The sequence below is a fragment of the Medicago sativa genome, chromosome 7, assembly GCF_051527215.1.
Source record: "Medicago sativa cultivar Bolivia chromosome 7, Bolivia_mono, whole genome shotgun sequence".
NCBI classification, from domain to species: domain Eukaryota; kingdom Viridiplantae; phylum Streptophyta; class Magnoliopsida; order Fabales; family Fabaceae; genus Medicago; species Medicago sativa.
The window spans coordinates 6,031,594-6,054,172 of NC_140755.1; the positions used below are offsets into that span (position 1 = coordinate 6,031,594).

Sequence of the window (22,579 nt, forward strand, 5' to 3'; positions counted from 1 at the left end):
AGCATATTTTTCTTTTAAATCCTTCAACTCATTGGTTCTTACTTCAAAATGTGTAAGAAGTTCTTTAAGTGACTCAACAAGTTCATCTCTGGGAATTTTGGAATATACCTCATTTTCATCTTCTGAGTCTGAATCTGATCCAGCTTCTGAAGTTGCTGTTGCTACCAACCCAACAGCTACCTTTGCATCTTCATCAGCTTCCTCTTTATCAGATCCAGATTCACTACCCAAGTCATCCCAGGTTGCCATTAAACTCTGCTTAATCTGCTTCTTGAGTTTGCTTGGTTTGAAGGTAGACCTCTTTGACTTGTCCTTTGACTTTTCTCTTTGAAGATCAGGGCATTCAGCAATGAAGTGACCTGGCTTCTTACAGTTGAAGCATCCCTTCTGATCTTCTTTCCTTGAGCTTCTGGAGTTACCCCTTCTGGAGAGAAACTTTCTGTTCTTCTTGGCCAGATATTGAAGTCTGTTTGAGAGCATGGCCATTTCAGCAGCATCTGGTTCAGAGTCTGAACTTGACTGTTCTTCCTCTTCAGATTCAACCACTTTGAGAGCTTTTGATGACTTGCCTTTGGATGGAAGAGCTATTGATTTACTCTTCTTAGTAGTCTCATGTTCATTAAGACTTAACTCATGAACTTTGAGAGAACTAACAAGATCTTCGACACTTAAAGTGTTTAAATCTTTAGCTTCCTCAATGGCAGTCACTTTTGGTCTCCATCTGGCAGGTAAGCTTCTGAGTATCTTGCTTACATGATCAGAAGCAACATAGCTCTTCTTTAGAATCTGTAGACCAGAAACTAAGGTTTGAAACCTTGAGTACATCTCCTCAATAGTTTCATCATCCTTCATTTTGAATAACTCATACTGATGTACAAGCAGGAGAGCCTTTGCTTCTTTGACCTTCTTGCTCCCTTCATAATTTGAACAGAGAGAAGCAAACATAGCTTTAGCAGTGGATTTGTCACTCATCTTCATGTATTCTGCTTTGGGTATGGCAGTGACAAGAGCTCCTCTGATAATATGATGCTTCTTGTAAAGTTTCCTCAGTTCTGGAGTATGTTTCTTTCTATCCACAGCAGCTCCTTCTTCATCAAGGACTAAACCACCAACGCCGTCTTCCAGAATATCCCACAATTCTTCATCTAGGCTCATGATGTAACTGTAAAAATTGGTCTTCCACCAAGAGAACTCTTCAGCATCTCCATTGAACTTTGGAACTTTTCCAACACTGGTTTTCTTACTATCACTATAATCATGTGAGACATTTTTATAGCTAGTATCACCATCAGGAGGAGGAGTAGTCATGTTTTTCTCAGATCTTTGACTGTTGCACGGTTAAGTGATACACAACAGACCAAGGCTCTAGATACCAATTGAAGGTGAGAAAAACACAAGAAGGGGGGTTGAATTGTGTTTTGAAAAATTCTTCGTTTCTCTAAATAACTGAATACACTGATCAGAAGCTAAGTGAGACAGCTTCTGAAGTGATGATCAGAATCTAAATGCAGCGGAATAAAACAGAGAGAGAGAAGAAGAACGACACAAAGCAATTATACTGGTTCCTTCCACAATCCGGAAGTAGTCCAGTCCCCCTTGCACTTCCAAGGAGATTTCACTATGAGTAATATCTGATTACAAATGCTCAAGCACACAAGCAAGAGACTTCCAATGCTCAAGCACACAAGCAAGAGACTTCCTTTGCTCAAGAACACAATCAAGAGACTTCCTGCTCAAGCACAACTGCAAGAGACTTCCTAACTAAACAAAATTACACAGAAAATTGTTTAAGGTTGAACACTTGATATACAATCAGAGGTGCTCACAATACAAATCAGATACAGACTCAATGGACTTAAGAATTTCTAAGATATGACTTTGAGACACAGAAATTCTAAGTGAATGCAGAACAATTTCAGCAGAGGTTTGGTACTTGTGAAAATCTTGTGAGTCTTTCGTTTAGCGTTCTTGCATTGCCAATTCTCTAGGTCTTCACTCCTTTATATAGAGGTGTGAAAGAGACGTTGTGAAATTGCCAGCACACCAAAGAGTCGTTGTTGAAGCTTGATCTTTCACCAATGATCTTTTGCCTGATTTGGTTGTTGTCCTATGAAGAACAAATTTGAAATCCATTCCTTATCCAAAGGAACATCTATGCAGGCGAGACCGTATTCTGGAGCTGTTTTCTTGTCTTGAAGTGCAGACACAAAACAGAGTAGTGGAGAACGTGGTTGTACAATTCGTACAAAGTACAATGTCAACGCTTTCGTCCAAATTGCAAACACACACCTTCAAACACCTTTGAAATGACCGTTGCAAGCTCCACTAATCCTTTGTTTGTGTTTTCGAATCCAATAGACAGCTTTTGCATTGATGATTCTTCAATTCTTGATTCTTTGCAAATCTAGTTGATATTCAGCTTCTGGTGAAATGGCTTCTGATGAGGCAGCTTCTTGTAACGCCCCATTTTTATTCTATTACTTTTAATAGATGTGTGAATATTTTTATATGACTTTATCTGTTAAATATATGATTTTATGTGAAATATGTGTTTTGAGTGATTTTATGTGATATATGGTGTGATGCTATTTTATTATATGATTTATGGAGTTGAGTTTTATTTAAATGAATATGGCTTTATTATTTGTGGAAACATTAGGAGAAATAAAAATAGGAGTAAAATATTAATATTTTGGTTAATGGGAGTTAATTAGTAATTATGTGAGTTTAAGGGAGTTAAGAAAAATAAAGGAGAGGTTATGTTTATTGGGAAATAGAATAAAGAGGAGTCAGAAACATTTTTCACGTACAAAAGTAAAACATAAGTTTTGGGAGAAGAAGAGAAAACCTAGAAGAGGCAAAGAGAAGAGGAGGAACAATTCTGTAAGCTTTTGATTCATCTAAACTAAGGTAAGGGTGGGATTCCTTTCAATAATCATGGTATATAATTTGAAAATTGATGAATTTGTTGTTCTTGGTTTTTAGGGTTTGAGAAGTTATGTTAGATGTTGAATTATGATGAAACTTGTTGTTGAATTGCATGTTTCTACGTTGTTTTGGTTGCTAGGTTGTATATGGAACCTATAAACATTGTTCTAATTCATTTTGGGTGATTAGGGGATCAAAAATTGGGTTTTGGAGTGAAAACTGGTCTGTTCTCGTAAATCTGTTCATGTCCCATCGTAGTACGATGCTGGGAAATCGTACTACGATTTTTCCAGCAGCAAACAAGAATTTTTCAGTGTATCCCATCGTAGTACGATGCATTCCATCGTAGTACGATGTAACAGTGACAGCATTCCCCTGTTTCGTGTTCTTGCGTCTTTTTCACCCGTTTCTGTTTTGAATTAGCTTTCGGTGTAAACATGAAAGTTGTAGATAATTAAGTTAGCTTTAAAATGGCCTTGGTTTGGAGTGGAAAAGATTTGTAGATTTTGAGTTATGATAAAAATAGTCCAAGTGGGTCTTTAGCAAAATTTAAGAAAACTTAGCATAACTAATCCCAAGTTAGTCCAAAAACTTATGGTTGGTTTCCCAACTTCAAACTTAAGTGTTAGGGATTTAGTTGAGGTGTTTTATGGATATTTGAATTATGTTCTATTGATCAAAACTTAATTGCTTTTGGGGGATGTTTTAGATTCTGAGATGAATGTAATTGATTTATGTATATATATATATATGCTATGTTGTTGATTTCCGTTGTTGATGTCGTTGTATCATCTGATGTCAAAGTTGGGGAGTGTGTCATAATTGTTTTAGGCACGTATGTTGTTGTTGTAGTCGTTGTTGAAGTTGTATGTTGATATACACAAGTTGAGTCCATTTGCATACTCACATCTGTTGGGGGCTTATGCCCTGGAATGTTCATCATTCAACCCGTTGGGGGCTTATGCCCTGGAATGTTTATCATTCACCTGTTGGGGGCTTATGCCCTGGGATGCTTTAACCATCCAAATTGTTGGGGGCTTATGCCCTGGAATGTTTAGCATTCAACGCGCGTAGATTGGTACCACCTGCATGATGCATTAGTTGTTGTTGTCGTAGCATTGTTGGGTTGTTGTTGTCGTTGTAGCATTGTCGAGTTGTTGTCGTTGTCGCATTGTCGAGTTGTCGGTGTCGTTGTGGATAACGTTGTTGTTGTTGCTGTACCTTGTTGCTGAAAATAATTATGTCGTTGCCTATGTGTTTATTTAAATACATTATTAATGATGCCTGTTGTGATATGCTTTGTTGTTTTCATTAATTTGATGAATTATATATTATTATTATTGGATAAGTTTCTCACCCCTTCTGCGTATATGTTGCCTCGACCGTGGGTAATGTGCAGGTACTGATGACTTGTAGGTTTGGTCGGCTCAAGTGTCTAGGGCTCTGATACATACTAGGATGGGGAAATCGTTGCGAATGTCTTCTCATTTCTTTTATGTATCACATATTTTGGAAAAGACTTGCTATTAGAGTTTATCGTTGTTGAAAATAAAGTTGATTTATGTTGGGGCCTATGTGCCAAGATTTTCATTGATGTTGAATTTTGGTTGAAATTATATTTTTAAAGAATTATTCCGCTGCGGTTTATTAAGATTCTTTATGTTGGTCTTAAATAAATAGATATTTTCTATTTATGAATTTTTGAAAAGTAGTGTGACACTCCGTTGTGTGATTACTCTGATTATAATAATTAATATTACGTTGTTGGGAGAACGGGGTGTTACAATTGGTATCAGAGCAAGTCGGTCCGTCCGGCCAATTAGTAGAGTCGTGTCGAGCCTAGTAGTGTTGTGTGACAATTTTGTATTGTCCTTGTTGTCCTGATTGTTGTTTGTTGTGCAATCCCTAGTATGAACTGGTTGGAATACAACCATGTGCATATTAATTGTTTTAGAAAGACGGTGTACTTTTCTTCTGCTGAAGAAGAGAGTGGAGCAGAATTTTTATCTACCAAGCAGCTAAAGCGGTTAGAGCATGATGGAAACTTAATGTTTTCCTTGATGGCGTATTTGTCTGTAGAGAGTCAGTCGATAATTGATAGATTGCCCGTGGTGAATGAATTTCCTGAAGTTTTTCCTGATGAGATTCCAGATGTGCCACCAGAGAGGGATGTTGAATTTTCGATTGATCTTGTACCGGGTACGAAGCCTGTGTCGATGGCTCCTTACCGTATGTCAGCCTCCGAGTTGGCAGAATTGAAGAAGCAGTTGGAAGAATTGCTTAATAAGAAGTTTGTAAGACCGAGTGTCTCACCTTGGGGAGCGCCGGTATTGTTGGTGAAGAAGAAGGATGGTAGCATGAGATTGTGCATAGATTACCGTCAGCTTAATAAAGTGACGATAAAGAACAGGTATCCACTTCTGAGAATTGACGACTTGATGGATCAATTAGTGGGTGCTCGCGTGTTTAGTAAAATTGATTTGAGGTCAGGTTACCATCAGATTAAGGTGAAGGATGAAGATATGCAGAAGACGGCCTTTAGGACACGGTATGGCCATTATGAGTATAAAGTGATGCCCTTCGGTGTCACTAATGCGCCAGGTGTGTTCATGGAGTATATGAACAGAATTTTTCATGCTTTTCTGGATAAGTTTGTTGTTGTATTTATTGATGATATCTTGATTTATTCTAAGACTGAAGAAGAGCATGCAGAACATCTGAAGATTGTGTTGCAGGTGCTGAAAGAGAAGAAGTTGTATGCAAAGTTGTCAAAGTGCGAGTTCTGGTTAAGTGAAGTAAGTTTCCTTGGCCATATTATTTCTGGTAGTGGTATTGCAGTTGACCCGTCGAAGGTTGAAGCGGTATCACAATGGGAGACTCCTAAGTCAGTTACAGAGATTAGAAGTTTTCTTGGTTTGGCTGGTTATTACAGAAGATTTATCGAAGGATTTTCGAAGTTGGCACTTCCATTGACTCAGTTGACCTGTAAAGGTAAAGCTTTTGTGTGGGATGCTCAGTGTGAGAATAATTTCAATGAGTTGAAGCGAAGATTGACAACGGCTCCAATTTTAATTTTACCAAAGCCGGATAAACCTTTTGTGGTATATTGTGATGCGTCCAAGTTGGGCTTAGGTGGTGTGCTTATGCAAGATGGCAAGGTAGTAGCTTATGCTTCGAGACAGTTGAGAATTCATGAGAAGAATTATCCTACACATGATTTAGAGTTGGCTGCTGTGGTTTTTGTGTTGAAAATTTGGAGACATTATTTATATGGTTCCAGATTTGAAGTGTTTAGTGATCATAAAAGTTTGAAATATTTATTTGATCAAAAGGAGTTGAATATGAGGCAGAGAAGGTGGCTAGAGTTGTTGAAAGATTATGATTTTGGTTTGAATTATCATCCGGGTAAAGCTAATGTGGTTGCAGATGCCTTGAGTAGGAAAACGTTGCACATGTCGGCTATGATGGTGAAAGAATTTGAATTGTTGGAACAGTTTAGAGACTTAAGTCTTGTTTGTGAATTGGCACCTCAGAGTGTGCAGTTGGGTATGTTGAAAATTAATAATGATTTCTTGAAGAGTATCAAAGAAGCCCAGGAGGTTGATGTGAAATTTGTAGACTTGATGGTTGCTAGTAATCAAAATGCAGATGGTGATTTTCAGGTTGATGATCAAGGAGTGTTGAGATTCCGAGGGAGGATTTGTATTCCTGATAATAATGAGTTGAAAAAGTTGATTTTAGAAGAAAGTCACAGAAGTAGCTTGAGTATCCATCCGGGAGCTACAAAGATGTATCATGACTTGAAGAAACTGTTTTGGTGGACTGGGTTGAAGCGAGATGTCGCGCGGTTTGTATATGCGTGTTTGACTTGTCAGAAATCGAAAGTTGAACATCAGAAGCCTGCTGGTTTGTTGACGCCTTTAGATGTGCCTGAATGGAAATGGGATAGCATCTCCATGGATTTTGTGACTAGTTTACCAAACACTCAAAGAGGGCATGATGCCATTTGGGTTGTTATCGATAGATTGACGAAGTAAGCACATTTTATTCCTATTAATATCACCTATTCAGTAGCTCAGTTGGCGGAGATTTATATTCATAATATTGTGAAGTTGCATGGTGTCCCGTCGAGTATTGTGTTGGATAGAGATCCGAGGTTCACTTTGAGATTTTGGAAGAGCTTGCAAGAAGCTTTGGGCTCTCAGTTGCAGTTGAGTTCGGCTTATCATCCGCAAACAGATGGTCAGTCGAAAAGGACGATTCAATCATTAGAAGATTTGTTGAGGGTGTGTGTGCTTGAGCAAGGTGGAGCTTGGGATAGTCATCTATCGCTGATAGAGTTCACGTACAATAATAGTTACCATTTGAGTATTGGTATGGCACCTTTCGAAGCTTTATATGGTCGCAGGTGTAGAACTCCTTTATGTTGGTTTGAGTCGGGAGAAAGTGTTGTGTTAGGGCCTGAAATAGTTCAGCAGACCACGGAGAAGGTCAAGATGATAAGAGAGCATATGAAAGCGTCACAGAGTCGACAGAAGAGTTATCATGACAAGCGTAGGAAGGACCTTGAATTTCAAGAGGGTGACCATGTGTTCTTGAGAGTCACTCCTATGACCGGTGTGGGTCGTGCATTGAAGTCCAAGAAGTTGACTCCAAAGTTTATTGGTCCTTATCAAATATCTGAGAGAATTGGCACGGTGGCTTATAGAGTTGGTTTGCCACCACATCTTTCGAACTTGCATGAAGTGTTTCATGTGTCGCAACTTCGGAAGTATGTAGCGGACCCTTCACATGTTATTCCTAGAGATGATGTGCAAGTTAGGGACAATCTTACGGTGGAAACTTTACCTTTGAGGATTGATGATCGTAAGGTGAAGACGTTGAGAGGCAAAGATATACCTCTAGTGAGGGTTGTTTGGGGAGGAGCAACTGGTGAAAGTCTTACTTGGGAGTTGGAGAGTAAGATGCAGGAGTCATATCCTGAGTTGTTTGCTTGAGGTAATATTTCGAGGACGAAATTCTATAAGTTGGGGAGAGTTGTAACGCCCCATTTTTATTCTATTACTTTTAATAGATGTGTGAATATTTTTATATGACTTTATCTGTTAAATATATGATTTTATGTGAAATATGTGTTTTGAGTGATTTTATGTGATATATGGTGTGATGCTATTTTATTATATGATTTATGGAGTTGAGTTTTATTTAAATGAATATGGCTTTATTATTTGTGGAAACATTAGGAGAAATAAAAATAGGAGTAAAATATTAATATTTTGGTTAATGGGAGTTAATTAGTAATTATGTGAGTTTAAGGGAGTTAAGAAAAATAAAGGAGAGGTTATGTTTATTGGGAAATAGAATAAAGAGGAGTCAGAAACATTTTTCACGTACAAAAGTAAAACATAAGTTTTGGGAGAAGAAGAGAAAACCTAGAAGAGGCAAAGAGAAGAGGAGGAACAATTCTGTAAGCTTTTGATTCATCTAAACTAAGGTAAGGGTGGGATTCCTTTCAATAATCATGGTATATAATTTGAAAATTGATGAATTTGTTGTTCTTGGTTTTTAGGGTTTGAGAAGTTATGTTAGATGTTGAATTATGATGAAACTTGTTGTTGAATTGCATGTTTCTACGTTGTTTTGGTTGCTAGGTTGTATATGGAACCTATAAACATTGTTCTAATTCATTTTGGGTGATTAGGGGATCAAAAATTGGGTTTTGGAGTGAAAACTGGTCTGTTCTCGTAAATCTGTTCATGTCCCATCGTAGTACGATGCTGGGAAATCGTACTACGATTTTTCCAGCAGCAAACAAGAATTTTTCAGTGTATCCCATCGTAGTACGATGCATTCCATCGTAGTACGATGTAACAGTGACAGCATTCCCCTGTTTCGTGTTCTTGCGTCTTTTTCACCCGTTTCTGTTTTGAATTAGCTTTCGGTGTAAACATGAAAGTTGTAGATAATTAAGTTAGCTTTAAAATGGCCTTGGTTTGGAGTGGAAAAGATTTGTAGATTTTGAGTTATGATAAAAATAGTCCAAGTGGGTCTTTAGCAAAATTTAAGAAAACTTAGCATAACTAATCCCAAGTTAGTCCAAAAACTTATGGTTGGTTTCCCAACTTCAAACTTAAGTGTTAGGGATTTAGTTGAGGTGTTTTATGGATATTTGAATTATGTTCTATTGATCAAAACTTAATTGCTTTTGGGGGATGTTTTAGATTCTGAGATGAATGTAATTGATTTATGTATATATATATATGCTATGTTGTTGATTTCCGTTGTTGATGTCGTTGTATCATCTGATGTCAAAGTTGGGGAGTGTGTCATAATTGTTTTAGGCACGTATGTTGTTGTTGTAGTCGTTGTTGAAGTTGTATGTTGATATACACAAGTTGAGTCCATTTGCATACTCACATCTGTTGGGGGCTTATGCCCTGGAATGTTCATCATTCAACCCGTTGGGGGCTTATGCCCTGGAATGTTTATCATTCACCTGTTGGGGGCTTATGCCCTGGGATGCTTTAACCATCCAAATTGTTGGGGGCTTATGCCCTGGAATGTTTAGCATTCAACGCGCGTAGATTGGTACCACCTGCATGATGCATTAGTTGTTGTTGTCGTAGCATTGTTGGGTTGTTGTTGTCGTTGTAGCATTGTCGAGTTGTTGTCGTTGTCGCATTGTCGAGTTGTCGGTGTCGTTGTGGATAACGTTGTTGTTGTTGCTGTACCTTGTTGCTGAAAATAATTATGTCGTTGCCTATGTGTTTATTTAAATACATTATTAATGATGCCTGTTGTGATATGCTTTGTTGTTTTCATTAATTTGATGAATTATATATTATTATTATTGGATAAGTTTCTCACCCCTTCTGCGTATATGTTGCCTCGACCGTGGGTAATGTGCAGGTACTGATGACTTGTAGGTTTGGTCGGCTCAAGTGTCTAGGGCTCTGATACATACTAGGATGGGGAAATCGTTGCGAATGTCTTCTCATTTCTTTTATGTATCACATATTTTGGAAAAGACTTGCTATTAGAGTTTATCGTTGTTGAAAATAAAGTTGATTTATGTTGGGGCCTATGTGCCAAGATTTTCATTGATGTTGAATTTTGGTTGAAATTATATTTTTAAAGAATTATTCCGCTGCGGTTTATTAAGATTCTTTATGTTGGTCTTAAATAAATAGATATTTTCTATTTATGAATTTTTGAAAAGTAGTGTGACACTCCGTTGTGTGATTACTCTGATTATAATAATTAATATTACGTTGTTGGGAGAACGGGGTGTTACACTTCTGATGATGCAGCTTCTGATGATGTAGCTTCTGATGAGATGACTTCTGCAGCTTCTGATGATGTGACTTCTGGACCTCTTGTCTTCAGGAGCACTATTCTTCAGGAGCAGCTTACTTCAGGAGCGCTATTTCTTCAGGAGCAAGTTGCCTTCAGGAGCGTCCAAGCTTCAAATTTTTGTTGTTTCCATAGCTCTTTATTTGCTCATTCAGAACCAATGATGATGTAACTTTATAATTATGGTCCTGTACACTTGAACAAATATTAGCTAATCCAATTTACAATTTTTAATACCTTGTTATCATCAAAACTCTTTAAGGTTTATTGTTAAACACATTTTGTTCCAACATCTTATTCTTTTTAAGGCATCTCATGACTCTTTCAATAGCTTGACAATGCTTCTCACACCGGCTACTGAAAAACTTGCACAAACGACATAGACAATATAGGTCTAATACATCCAGTGACATAACAACTATATAACAATTTTGACCTTTGAAACTAGTGTTAAGAAAAGTGGTGAAATCACACTTGACTTTGTCCTAAACAAAGTATTAGTCCCCACTCAAGCCAATAAATTATTAAACCTAGCCAAATGAATTATATATTATTTCTTAGTCGAGGATAGAAAAGGAAGCATGTAGGAAAGAACCACATGCATAGGTTAGGCCAATTCAAAACAAAAAATGAGGGTGCGTTTCTTTCAGTTTAAAAAAAAATAGATTTTATGTTAAAAGAATCTAGAGAATTTTTTTAGAGATTTTTAAAAAAAATAATTGAAGTTATTTTTGTTTCCCTCCTATCCATAAAAATTCATTTTTCTAAAAAATGAGTTGTAACTTGTACATGTGTTACCTCCTTGTTGTTTAAAAAAATAGATTTTGAGAAAAGTTAATCCTAATAGCTTTTCATTTTATGATCAAAATAGATTTTTTTAATAAAATAATTTTTCCAAAAATCTTAAACAAACACTTACAAATGAAAAAAAAGATTTTTTTAAGAAAAAAAATAGATCTTTTTTTGAAAAAAATCTTAAACAAACGGGCCGTGAATCTCATATCATAGTCATGTTTATTGTACTAGGAACGGCTACATTTATTATATAAGTAGCATATATTACAAATATTGTCATGTTCATAAAATCAGAACACAAATAATTCTTTTATTGAAGCTATATAGTTGTTTTCTTATAAGAATCTTTTTTTTTTTTAAAGAATTCTTATAAGAGTCTTTGATCATAAACTCTTTCGTTGTTCTCTCATTATCAAAGTTTCTAGCAAATTAAAAATATTCATAATTTAAAGTGAGAAAAATAGGTCTTATTGGAAAAAGCTTCACTTCCAAATTGAAAAACTTAACATCACTTGCAATTTCTAGGATTGCTATCTTGAAGAACCATCGAATATTTAAGTTAATTTTCTCATTTCAAGTTATGAATATTTAAAATTTGCTAGAAACTTTGATGATGAGAGAACAATGAATGAGTTAATGTTCAAAGACTCTTATAAGAAAACAACTATATATATATATATATATATATATATATATATATATATATATATATATATATATATATATATATATATATATATATATATATATATATATATATATATATATAGCTTCAATGTAAGAATTAGTTGTCTTCTTATAAATAAATAAATGTAACCCTTCTTATTCTTGTTACCATTAATATGACTATGATATGAGATTCATTCTTTGTTTTGAATTGACCTAACCTATGCTTGTGTAGTTATTTCCTACATGCTTCCATTTTGTATCATAAAGTGAAGAAAAATATATAATATATTGTGCCAACTTGAGTTTCTTGTTTAGGATGAAGCCCTTGTTAATATGAGTTACACGTAACCTTTTCCATTTCTTTATTCTAAAGTTTTTTTTATTTTAAATAAATTTATTTTGATGTTTTTTTTTGAAGAAAAATTTATTTTGATGTTAAAGGGTGAGAATTTTACATTCTCGCGGGAATAAGATATCATCACTTTTTTTTTTGTAAGTGTAAGATATAATCACTTGTCACTTGTCATATTATTTTAAATAATTTATTTTCAATTTTTTAAAATTTTAAATTACATATATTTTAAAACTTACCAAATACATTGAGATGGATAAGATTCTCAAAAATTCCTTTAAAAAAATTTCTTGAAAATATTTCATATTCTTAAGACGGTACTCCTTCCGCCCCGCAATAGATGACCCATTTGAAAATGTGCAATTTTGACCTAACTTACTCTGACCGTATTTTTCTACTAATATACAAAGATAAATAATATCATATAAGATGTCTTTAGATTCGTCTCAATGAGTATTTTCAAAATATCAAATTTTCATAATTTTTTCTAATATATTATTCAAGATATTTAAGCTCAAAGTTATGCATTGGCATACGTATAAGGTCAACTGTGTCAAGTATTATGGGACGGAGGGAGTATTTTTTTGACAATTAACTTCTTTTTCTCTCTCTTCTTATTTAGTCACGATGTAGAGAATCGTGACATGATAGCCTTTAAAAATTCAAAATCTAACTTTGACACTCTGCAAACCGTGTCGCATTATGCAATCGTGACACGATTATGCTGACAGTGACAGATCCAATTTATGGGTGGAAAATCGTGTCACGGTTGCAAAATCACGACACGATGCTATAAAATCAATTTCTTGTAGAATCTTACTTTTTGGTGCTGTATTTCTTCGTCCAAAGGTAGAGTTCTTTGGAATGGCGAAGCTCTTGAAGAGTTTACTCTCGAGATTCTTCAAGGAGATCCCATATCTCCTTATTTATTTGTTTTGTGTATAGATTAAACTTACGATGGGAAGACTTATGATTTCTCATTTCTTATCTTCCTTTGGCATATGATCTTATTTTGTTCGTTGAGGCAAATATGGAGCAGCTAGAACTCATATCTATGGTCCTTGAAGTGTTATGTAAAAGTTCATGTCAAAACGTCAATAAAGAGAAGTCTATGGTATATAGGGGTGTTCAAATCCAAACCGATCCAAATTAAAACCGTAAACCGATCCAAAAAATTGAAAACCGCACAAAACCGAATATTATTGGATGTGTTTAGATGACATTTTGTGAAAACCGCTCGGATTGGATCGGATTTTGGATTGATTTTTCAAAACCGAACCAAACCAAACCGAACCGCATACAAATATTTTAATACATAATAAATTATATTAAGCTATTATTTTTTTCTTTTTAATTATTTTAATACTACGTATCAGTTTAATTTAATCATTTTTTTTTCATTTTGTATGTTTGAAAGATAATCAATCGTTGTTATTCCGTACTATTAATTTTTTATAAAACATATGTTATTTTTTGTATCGAACCCATTATTTTATCGTACTTTTATAAGATTATTATTAATAAAAAAAGTTATAATTTGTAATTTGGATATCCAAAAACCGATCCAAATTAAACCGCATTAATTTGGATCGGATCAGATCGGTTTTTTAAAATCAATCATCCAAAACCAAACCGAACCGCATATAATTTTATCTTTGGATCGGATGAGTTTTTGCCTCAAAACCGATCCAAACCGGACCGCGAACACCCCTGACGGTATATATCTCAAACAATGTTGGTTGGCACAAGAAGAAAAGTTTGAATGAAGCTTTGCGGATCCAGTCAATGGATGATCTAGCAAAGTATCTAGGCATGCTGATATTGCATAAAAATGTCACAAAAAATACCTTCTAATTTGTATTAGATGAAGTTAATCAGAGACTTAGTGTGTGGAAAGCCAAAACTTCATTGTTTGCTGGAAGGGTGACATCGGCTATCAGTTATTCATTGATCAATTTTATGTAAAAAAATTATATATTTTAATGTTTTAATGTGTTGATTACATAATTTTTAATATAAAGATTTTACTTTAATCTTCTTAACAACTGCCCTTAAACTCATTAACATTTCCCTTATAAAAATCCAAACCTTGTAGCTTGGGATATGGTTTTGTAAGCATAAAAACAAGGTGGTCTAGGTTTGAGGAAGATGTGAAATGTTACTATGGCATATATGAGGAGGGCTGTTCGAGATATATGAGGAGGCTGTTCGAGATTCTCTTTTATGCAACCTCAGAATATGTGAACGACAATTTTGCGTAAGGTGGTCTAGCTGTTTTTTCTAGAGGTTTCGAGTTTTTGGTGGTGGCCGAGGTTTGAAACCCGGACCTTACATATATTATACATTGTCTCTACCAACTGAGTTAAGTTCACCAGAACTGAGGTTTCGAATTACTTGTTTAGGATGAAGCCCTTGTTAATATGATTTACACATAACTTTCTCATTTCTTTATTCTAATGTTTTTTTATCTTAAATAAATTTATTTTGATGGTAAAGGGTGAGAATTTTACATTCTCGCAAGAATAAGATATAATTACTTTTTTTTTTACAAGTATAAGATATAATCTTTTTTTTTTTTGGTGTCCGGGGTTCGAACCACGAACTTGTATATATTATACATTGTCCTTACCAACTGAGCTAAATTCACGGAGACATAAGATATAACCACTTGTCACTTCTGATATTATTTTAAATCATTTATTTTCAATTTTTTAAAATTTTAAATTAAATATATTTTAAAACTTACCAAATATATTGAGATGGGTGAGATTCTAAAAAATTCTTTTAAAAAAATTTCTCAAAAATATTTCATATTCTTAAGACGGTATTTTTGTTGGCAAGCAGTTTAATAATTTGAATTCCATTTCAAAGATGAACAAATGAGAAATTAGAGTTTTAACCTTGATTTTGCGTATATAACACGATGTTTAAGGAGATCGATCGTAATTGAACTGATTATATTTTGATATTTGAATATGTAACGAATAACCACAATAATTTTTTAATGTATCGAAATTTTAATATAGGTCTTAATTTTTTTTTGATCCAATATAGTTCTTAATTATACACTATGTTACTCAAAATTGTCTTTAACATTTCAATGTTGACATTAACTCTTTTAATATTAGTAACTAAGTATCTATAAGGTCATTCTTTTTTCTTTTAAAATAGTGATTAATACCAACGCTCAGAAACACATCATTCATAGACGCGTATTAAGGGTTATATGCCATAAAAAAAAAAAAAAAAAACCAATTTTGGTTCCCAATTTGTCTCACGTTCTTTCACCCCAAACAGACAGACCCTTCGTTCTTTCTTCTTCTTCTTCTTCTTCTTCGCAAGCAAGCATCACAGGTATTAACAACACTGTGTTCCTCTTATTACTTTCTTTGACTCTTTCGAATTCATATCGACCTATACCTAATCAAGTTTCTAACTTTAACCCCATTTTTATTTTATGTAGTAATTATTATTTTATTTCTTGTTAAACCATTTTGGGTTTTTCAGTTTATTTACTCAATTAAGCACTTTTGAACTTTATAAAAATAGCTTATGAAATGTTCATAAGCTGTTTTCACCCACCTTATTTCCACAAGCTCTCTAGGATAGGTTGTACGAAAATAGTTTGACTTTATGAAAAAGGGTCTGTTTGAATTGACTTATTTGAGTTTATATACTCTCAAACTTTTGTGAGAGTGTTTGGATTGACTTATTTTTCAGCTTATGAAAAACAATTATGCAAATTCATAAGCTCTTATGTTAATTTATAAGTTCTCGCTTATGAAAATTGTATCTTCATAAGCTATTTTTTCATAAACTACATTGACGAACTTTTGAATAATACATAAAAGCTTATTTATTTGCATAAGCTAAAAAATAAGTCAATACAAACGGACCCATAGCTTATACATAAGCACTTTTGCTATAAGCTGAAGGTTAAGCTATTTATCCAAACAGGGCATTTTTATGAATCTTAAAATAAATAAATAAATTTGGGTTAAATTTTTCTTGTTGGGTTTCTGTTATTTTGATTTGCGGTTTTAGTCTCAGTTATTTAGCCTTTAGGTGAAAGAACTACAAACTAAACAGAACTGATAAACTGTGAATCAGGGGATTAGGGTTTACTGCACTTTTTGATTTCAACAATGTGGCGTTCAACCGTTAGATCATTTGCCACACGCGCCGCTAACTCGCACCACAACAACCACCATGAAAACCACAAATTCCTCTCTCCACATTCCTTTGTTGGAAGCTGGAAAGCTCCGAGGGATCCTAAGGAAGCCGAAGCACAGCTCGCTCAGCTTCGCAGAGACTACGCGAAACAGGTGAAAGAGGTTCGGAAGGAATACATTCTAGAAGTGGAAGCTATGAGGTTGGAGAAGCAGCAGAAGGATGAGGCTCGTAAGGAAGCGCTTAGAGTTGCGAATGAAGAGAGGAAGAAACTGAAGGCTCAGGAGAAAGAACTTAGAGCTCAAGAACGGAATATTGCTCAACAACAATTTCGTGAAACCCTTGTAAGTCCTTTTTTTTTTTCCTTTTCAATTTGTTATTGTGGAAATTGAATAAGCTATGTGGTCATGTATTGCATGTTGTGGATGAATTCGAGGATTATTTGAAAATTTGATATGTTTATGTTTAATTTTCTGATGTATACTTGTTTATTTTCAATACTTGGTAGTTAGTTAGGTGTTCCGGGTTCTTTTTAGGTTTATCACTCACTATTATGACTGTTGGTGTTAACCAACCATTGATGAAACCTATACATTGTTTTCATTTCTTTGACCCAACAATCGTCTAGATCCGCCCGTTTCATCAAAGTGTATGTCGGTTTAAACAGGTTTCAGGCGGGTCACTCAAAGTGTGCTAGCCCTTTGACCAATGCACATGTAGTAAGAAAAGTGGCTGTCACATTAAATTTGAAAGTCCGCCATTTGTCTGTTAGCAGGCCTCCTATTACTAGGGTTAAGTTAATTGGGTGTTTTAAATTTAAAAAAGTAGGAAACCAATGGCGTTTGGTTGTTTTTATGTTTGGTAGATTGGGAGAGAGTAGGTTTTCTAATTCATAGAGGTTGTCTATGTGTCGGGGCATTGTATATCATTCTTGTAAATCACTTCCTCCTTCCCTATATGTAATAGGGCAGAGCATCGGATGGGTTTGGTCGGTTTCGGTTGAAAAACTGTCCATTTGTGCCAACGGTTTAGGTGGATGGGGGGTTAGGCGGGTGGATTTCTTCGGCTTACAGTAGTGTTGGTTCGGAACTCTGATCTTTTTCACATCGGCTCATTTTAAATTTAACATAATAATCTAGGTGAGAAAGTGTTAAAAAAAGAGGATGTGTTCTTAATATTTGTTTCCATATATCAATCTAATAATAATAATGAAATAGTAATCAGTAGGTGAAAACAGTGCAGCTTTTGATAGCTAGACTAGAGCAATGGTTTTAAATAATTCACTGAATAATGTGTATAATGTTGAGTCGACAAGTTATAGCTAATAAGAAATATATGGACGGCATATTTAACATTTTGAAAAAGCTTTTATACTATCGGTTATGGGTACAACTGTATTCTAAATTACAGAACCGACTTCGACCATTTAAGACCGTGTTAACTATACATTTTTTTCATTTCTTTGACCCAACAATCGTCTAGATCCACCTGTTTCATCAAAGTGTATGTCGGTTTAAACAGGTTTCAGGCGGGTCACTCAAAGTGTATGTAATAGCCCTTTGACCAATGCACATGTGTTAAGAAAAGTGGTTTTCACATTAAATTTGAAAGTCCGCCATTTGTCTGTTAGCAGGCTTCCTATTACTAGGGTTAAGTTAATCGGGTGTTTTAAATTTAAAAAATTAGGAAACCGATGGTGTTTAGTTGTTTTTATGTTTGGTAGATTGGGAGAGAGTAGGTTTTCTAATTCATAGAGGTTATCTATGTGTTGGGGCATTGTATATCATTCTTGTAAATCACTACCTCCTTCCCTATATGTAATAGGGCAGAGCATCGGATGTAATAGGGCAGAGCATCAGATGGGTTTGGTCGGTTTCGGTTGAAAAACTGCCCATTTGTGCCAATGGTTTAGGTGGGTGGCGGGTTCGGTGGATGGCGGGTTAGGCGGGTGGATTTCTTTGGTTTACAGTAGTGTTGATTCGGAACTCTGATCTCTTTCACAATGGCTCATTTTAAATTTGACATAATAATTTAGGTGAGAAAGTGTTAAAAAAAGAGAGGATGTGTTCTTAATTTTTGTTTCCTTGTATCAATCTAATAAGAATAATGGAGAGTACTAATCAGTAGGTGAGACGGTGCAGCTTTTGATAGCTAGATTTGAGGAATGTTTTTAAATAATTCATTGAATGTGTATAATGTTGAGTTGACAAGTTATAGCTGATAAGAAATATACGGACTGCAAATTTAACATTTAGAAAAAGCTTTCATACTCTCGGTTATGGTTACCACTGTATACTAATTTACAGAATTGACGACTTCAACCATTTAAGACCGTGTTAACTCAACATTTTTCATTTATTTGACACAACACCTATCTAGAGCCGCCTGTTTCATCAGTGTATGTCGGTTTAAACAGATTTCAGGCTGGTCAATCATGTTTGCTCACCCCTAATATGTTAGAGCCCTTTGATCATCAATGCACATGAATTAAGAAAAGTGGTTTTCACATAAAAATTGAAATTCTGCCATTTTTCTGTTAATAAGCCTCATATTACTAGGGTTTATGTTATGGGCAGACCTAATTGATAGGGCCCATTTAAGTTAATCAGGTGTTTTAAATAAATAAATAAAAGATAGGAAACCGATGTCATTCGGTTGTTTTTATGTTTGGTTGCTTAGGAGAAAGGTTGATCTCTAATTCATAAAGGTTGTGTTAGTTTCTAGCAGTTATTTATTTGGTTCTAGGCAATTGTATTTCTCCCTGTTATTCGTGTATCCAACTCTTCCGAAAGTATTCTCATAGTTTTGTTAATTATAAAACCAGTTATATCCAATATACATTGCCCATCATTTCCCCGTTTATGCCAGATCTTATCAGTGTCAGCAGGTAAATTTTTTGTGTGATTGATAGACTCCTCCTTATAACCGATATGACGAGCTTCATATCAGAGCGCTTCAGAAGTCCTGTTCAAATCCAAAGCACGTCATTTATGATGTCTCTGTTTTAATCTGGCTTTGCACATGACATTGGAGCGTTGTAGTCTAGTCGCTAGTTTACATGACCCAAAATTACCTGCCTGGTAACTTGGATCACACAGTATACACTATACATCTTGTTCACGTACTTTTGTTTTGTTTGATTTAAGGAAAATGTTAACTTGTGCCCTCAAGGCACAAGTTAAGAAACCAAAGATAGAAACATTTTGTTGGAAATTGTACATTCAATAGTCTAGATATTTAAAATCTTATCTTTTCAAGACATAATTTATGATTTAATTCCATTTTTAGATTCTTAACTTGTGCCCTTAGGGCACAAGTTAACACTACCCTTGATTTAATTATGAAGGTGGCTGTTAAAAAGAAAAAAACTAAATGGATTTTGGGGTTGTATAACTGTGGTTGATTTCCTAACTACACATAAGCGAATGTAAATAGTTATAACTTATATGCTGGCCAAAAGTAAAATGAACCTGGCTTAACTTGTGTCTCTTATTTTTTGTTCATATTTGAAATTTGAAACCCAATTTAATGTTTTATTAACTTGGTCTAAACTTCAGATTTCAAAGTCTATTCTTGATCCTGTCAAAAAAAAAAAAGTCTATTCTTGATGCAAGAAAATGTTGTTTTAATATTCTTGCCCTCAACATAACATTTATTATGTCTCACTCTTTGAGAAGTGAAAACATTTTGACTCTGCAATATGTTTCTTTGGTTTAATACTTATGGACATATTTTTATAGTAGTTAAGGTGGATTTCACATTGATAATGTGCAGGATGTCTAGAATCTATGAACTTTGAAGACTAGTTTTGATCATAAATTAAGCGTATGTGTGTTGTATTTATACCTGACAGATAACCAACCTTCATATTCTAACTTCTAAGCAACATTATTAGTTTAAAATTTCTTACGCAAGCCGATCTATTTTTTGTCTTTGTTCTACAACTTTATGTTAGTTGATGCATTTGTAGTCCATACTAAAAACCTATATTCAGATCAGTTATGCAAGTGGAACACGGTTTTCGCTTCTCGTTTAATTTAATATTTGAGAGAAACTTTGATCAAGTTGCTCTGTACAATGTTTGTTTCATGTTATTCAATTAAATAGTCTTTAGTATTAATTTTACTTTTTGTTATTTTCGTGAATCAGTTGAAAGAAAGAGCGGAGAAACTTGAAAGTTGGAGAATGCAAGCCAAAAAGCATGAAGAGAAGAAAGCCGAGAAGAAAGACTTATTGCATAAACGAAGTTCACTGTGGGTTGATGAAGCTGAACTCGAGAAGGAAATCACAAATGTTGTAATTGCTACAACATATCTTTGAACCCCTCGCAGTTTCATATCTCTACTGGTTAGTAGAATTTTGTCCTATGTTCAAAGAAGCTTCAGAGAAATAATTATTTCGTCTAGAGTATCATATTTGTGCTTAGCTGTTGTTCTACAGAAGTTGCATTACAAAGCATGAACATAAATCTTTTGTTGGTTGTTCTTGGGAATTTTGAAGAGATGCATAGAAACCATGCTCCAATCTTTTAAGCGACTTGGTAGAACAAACAAGTGGTGGATTTGATGTTGATGCTCTGCTGATTGAAAACATTGCAAAACACTTCTTTATTTTAGTTTGTTTTGACCTTTTATTAATTCGAATGGGTTGTTTGGTTCGTACTTCATAGTCTCCTCAACGTAACATTTAGAATTGGTTAACTTGGAAAACTCGGGCAGTTAATGAACAATTAACCGAAAAATTATGTTTAATGTGCTTTTGATAAGCTCTCAGTAGTTGAGTTTGCTCGATGATGATCTCAAGGAAATTGCATTGAAATTGTGTTATCATTAGAGGGTAAAAAGAAAGAAAGAAAGAAAGAATGAAAACCATGCTCCTACTACTCTTGGAAAAATGAAGATTTATTATATACTGTATTTATTATCATTAGAAACCTACAAATTAAGGGAATACAAAATTTTGTATTGTGAAAAACAATAAATTCTCCAAAGTCCTGTCTCCCAAATCTCTTCGAAAAATTTCATTCAAATTCTTCCTCCCCTAAACTCAGTCAAATAAGAACACTTGATCATATGAGAAATATGAACATTAAATTTCATCAATGAATTAAAAATTAACGGACTGGGTTAGTCTCTCATCGAAAGAGGTCGTGTATGGTCTAAATTTTCACACACTTCAAAATGCATTTGGGATGCTTTTATTTGATGAAGTGACAAATCATTAAACCGAGACAATAACTCCATAACTTGTCCAAACAATTCTCAGTGGTTTTCTAAAAATTAAATCAAAAGTATTTTTGGTCGAAACAAATATTTGAATGTTGGGTCATGAAACGATTATGTATGTGTGTTTTTACTTTCTTTTTTTCATCCGTGAGGACGAGTTTTTCTTACTTATATGTTGTTTATCTTCTTCTTTTTCATCGAATTTCAAACGTTTGACTTAACATTTGACGCATCAACAATCTATATCTCTAGTGTGGGTTCATCCATTCAACACCAATGGAACATGTTGCCTAACCATCCTTGTCCTTTTGATACAAGAGTCGGCCAACATTTAGTCAAATCATTGACTCTAATTCATTGTTGGATCATGTGAAGAATTTGATGATCATCACACTATGCTAAGAGCAACCACAAAAATGGATTGGATATCACCTTCAAACTCAAAACTTAAAGATATTAAGTATCCTCCCACCGTCCCAAAATATAAGTAAAAATTGGTCAACGAAAGTTAATGTATTTGGTACAAATTTTTAACCAGATACATTAACTTTTGTTGACCAATTTTTGCTTATATTTTGGGACGGATGAAGTATGTGTTTTTTGACATATATAACTGTTCAACATCTATTTTTTCATTGAGTGTAAAATTGTTAACTCATTTGACACAATAATATCGCATAAATTTGAATAAACTTGTCAAAGCCACTACATCCGAAACGGTGAAAATATAATTGATTCCTTTACAATTCACTCTAACCAATTTGAAAATATAATTGGAATAAACATAGGAATGAAGGAATAAAGCCTAAACCATGTTGCACGTAATCGGAATGAACATAGGAAGAGGAAGGAATAAAGCCTAAAGTTACGAACTAATCTGATCTGTTAATTTTTATTATATACTCGAGATTCAATGTCCTCGTATGTCACAATAATAACTCACATGCGTTGCTCCCTTGTACAATACTTTTAGCATGTGTTGTCTAATATCTATATCCCTATTCTGAATAAGACGGCCAACACAAGTCAATATATATCACTATAAGCTATTAGATTCAAGTGGTTAATAAACTTCAAATGACGATTT

The 22,579-nt window shown here is 34.4% G+C and overlaps 1 protein-coding gene and 1 long non-coding RNA gene across 2 annotated transcripts; both read left to right on the forward strand.

Annotated features, from left to right (window-relative positions):
* The first annotated feature begins 7,664 nt into the window (after nucleotides 1–7,664).
* Nucleotides 7,665–10,089, forward strand: LOC146903797 (uncharacterized). The gene is made up of 2 exons (XR_015020370.1): nucleotides 7,665–7,926; nucleotides 9,838–10,089. It is a non-coding gene; the product is annotated as an uncharacterized LOC146903797 (long non-coding RNA).
* Nucleotides 10,090–15,269: 5,180 nt separating this feature from the next.
* On the forward strand, nucleotides 15,270–20,928 carry LOC146903798 (stress response NST1-like protein). Its single transcript, XM_085729779.1, has 3 exons — nucleotides 15,270–15,451; nucleotides 16,208–16,611; nucleotides 20,417–20,928. The coding sequence occupies exons 2-3, from the start codon at nucleotides 16,243–16,245 to the stop codon at nucleotides 20,585–20,587; spliced, it is 540 nt and encodes a 179-aa protein (XP_085585905.1). The 5' UTR covers nucleotides 15,270–15,451; nucleotides 16,208–16,242; the 3' UTR covers nucleotides 20,588–20,928.
* The last annotated feature ends 1,651 nt before the right edge of the window (nucleotides 20,929–22,579 follow it).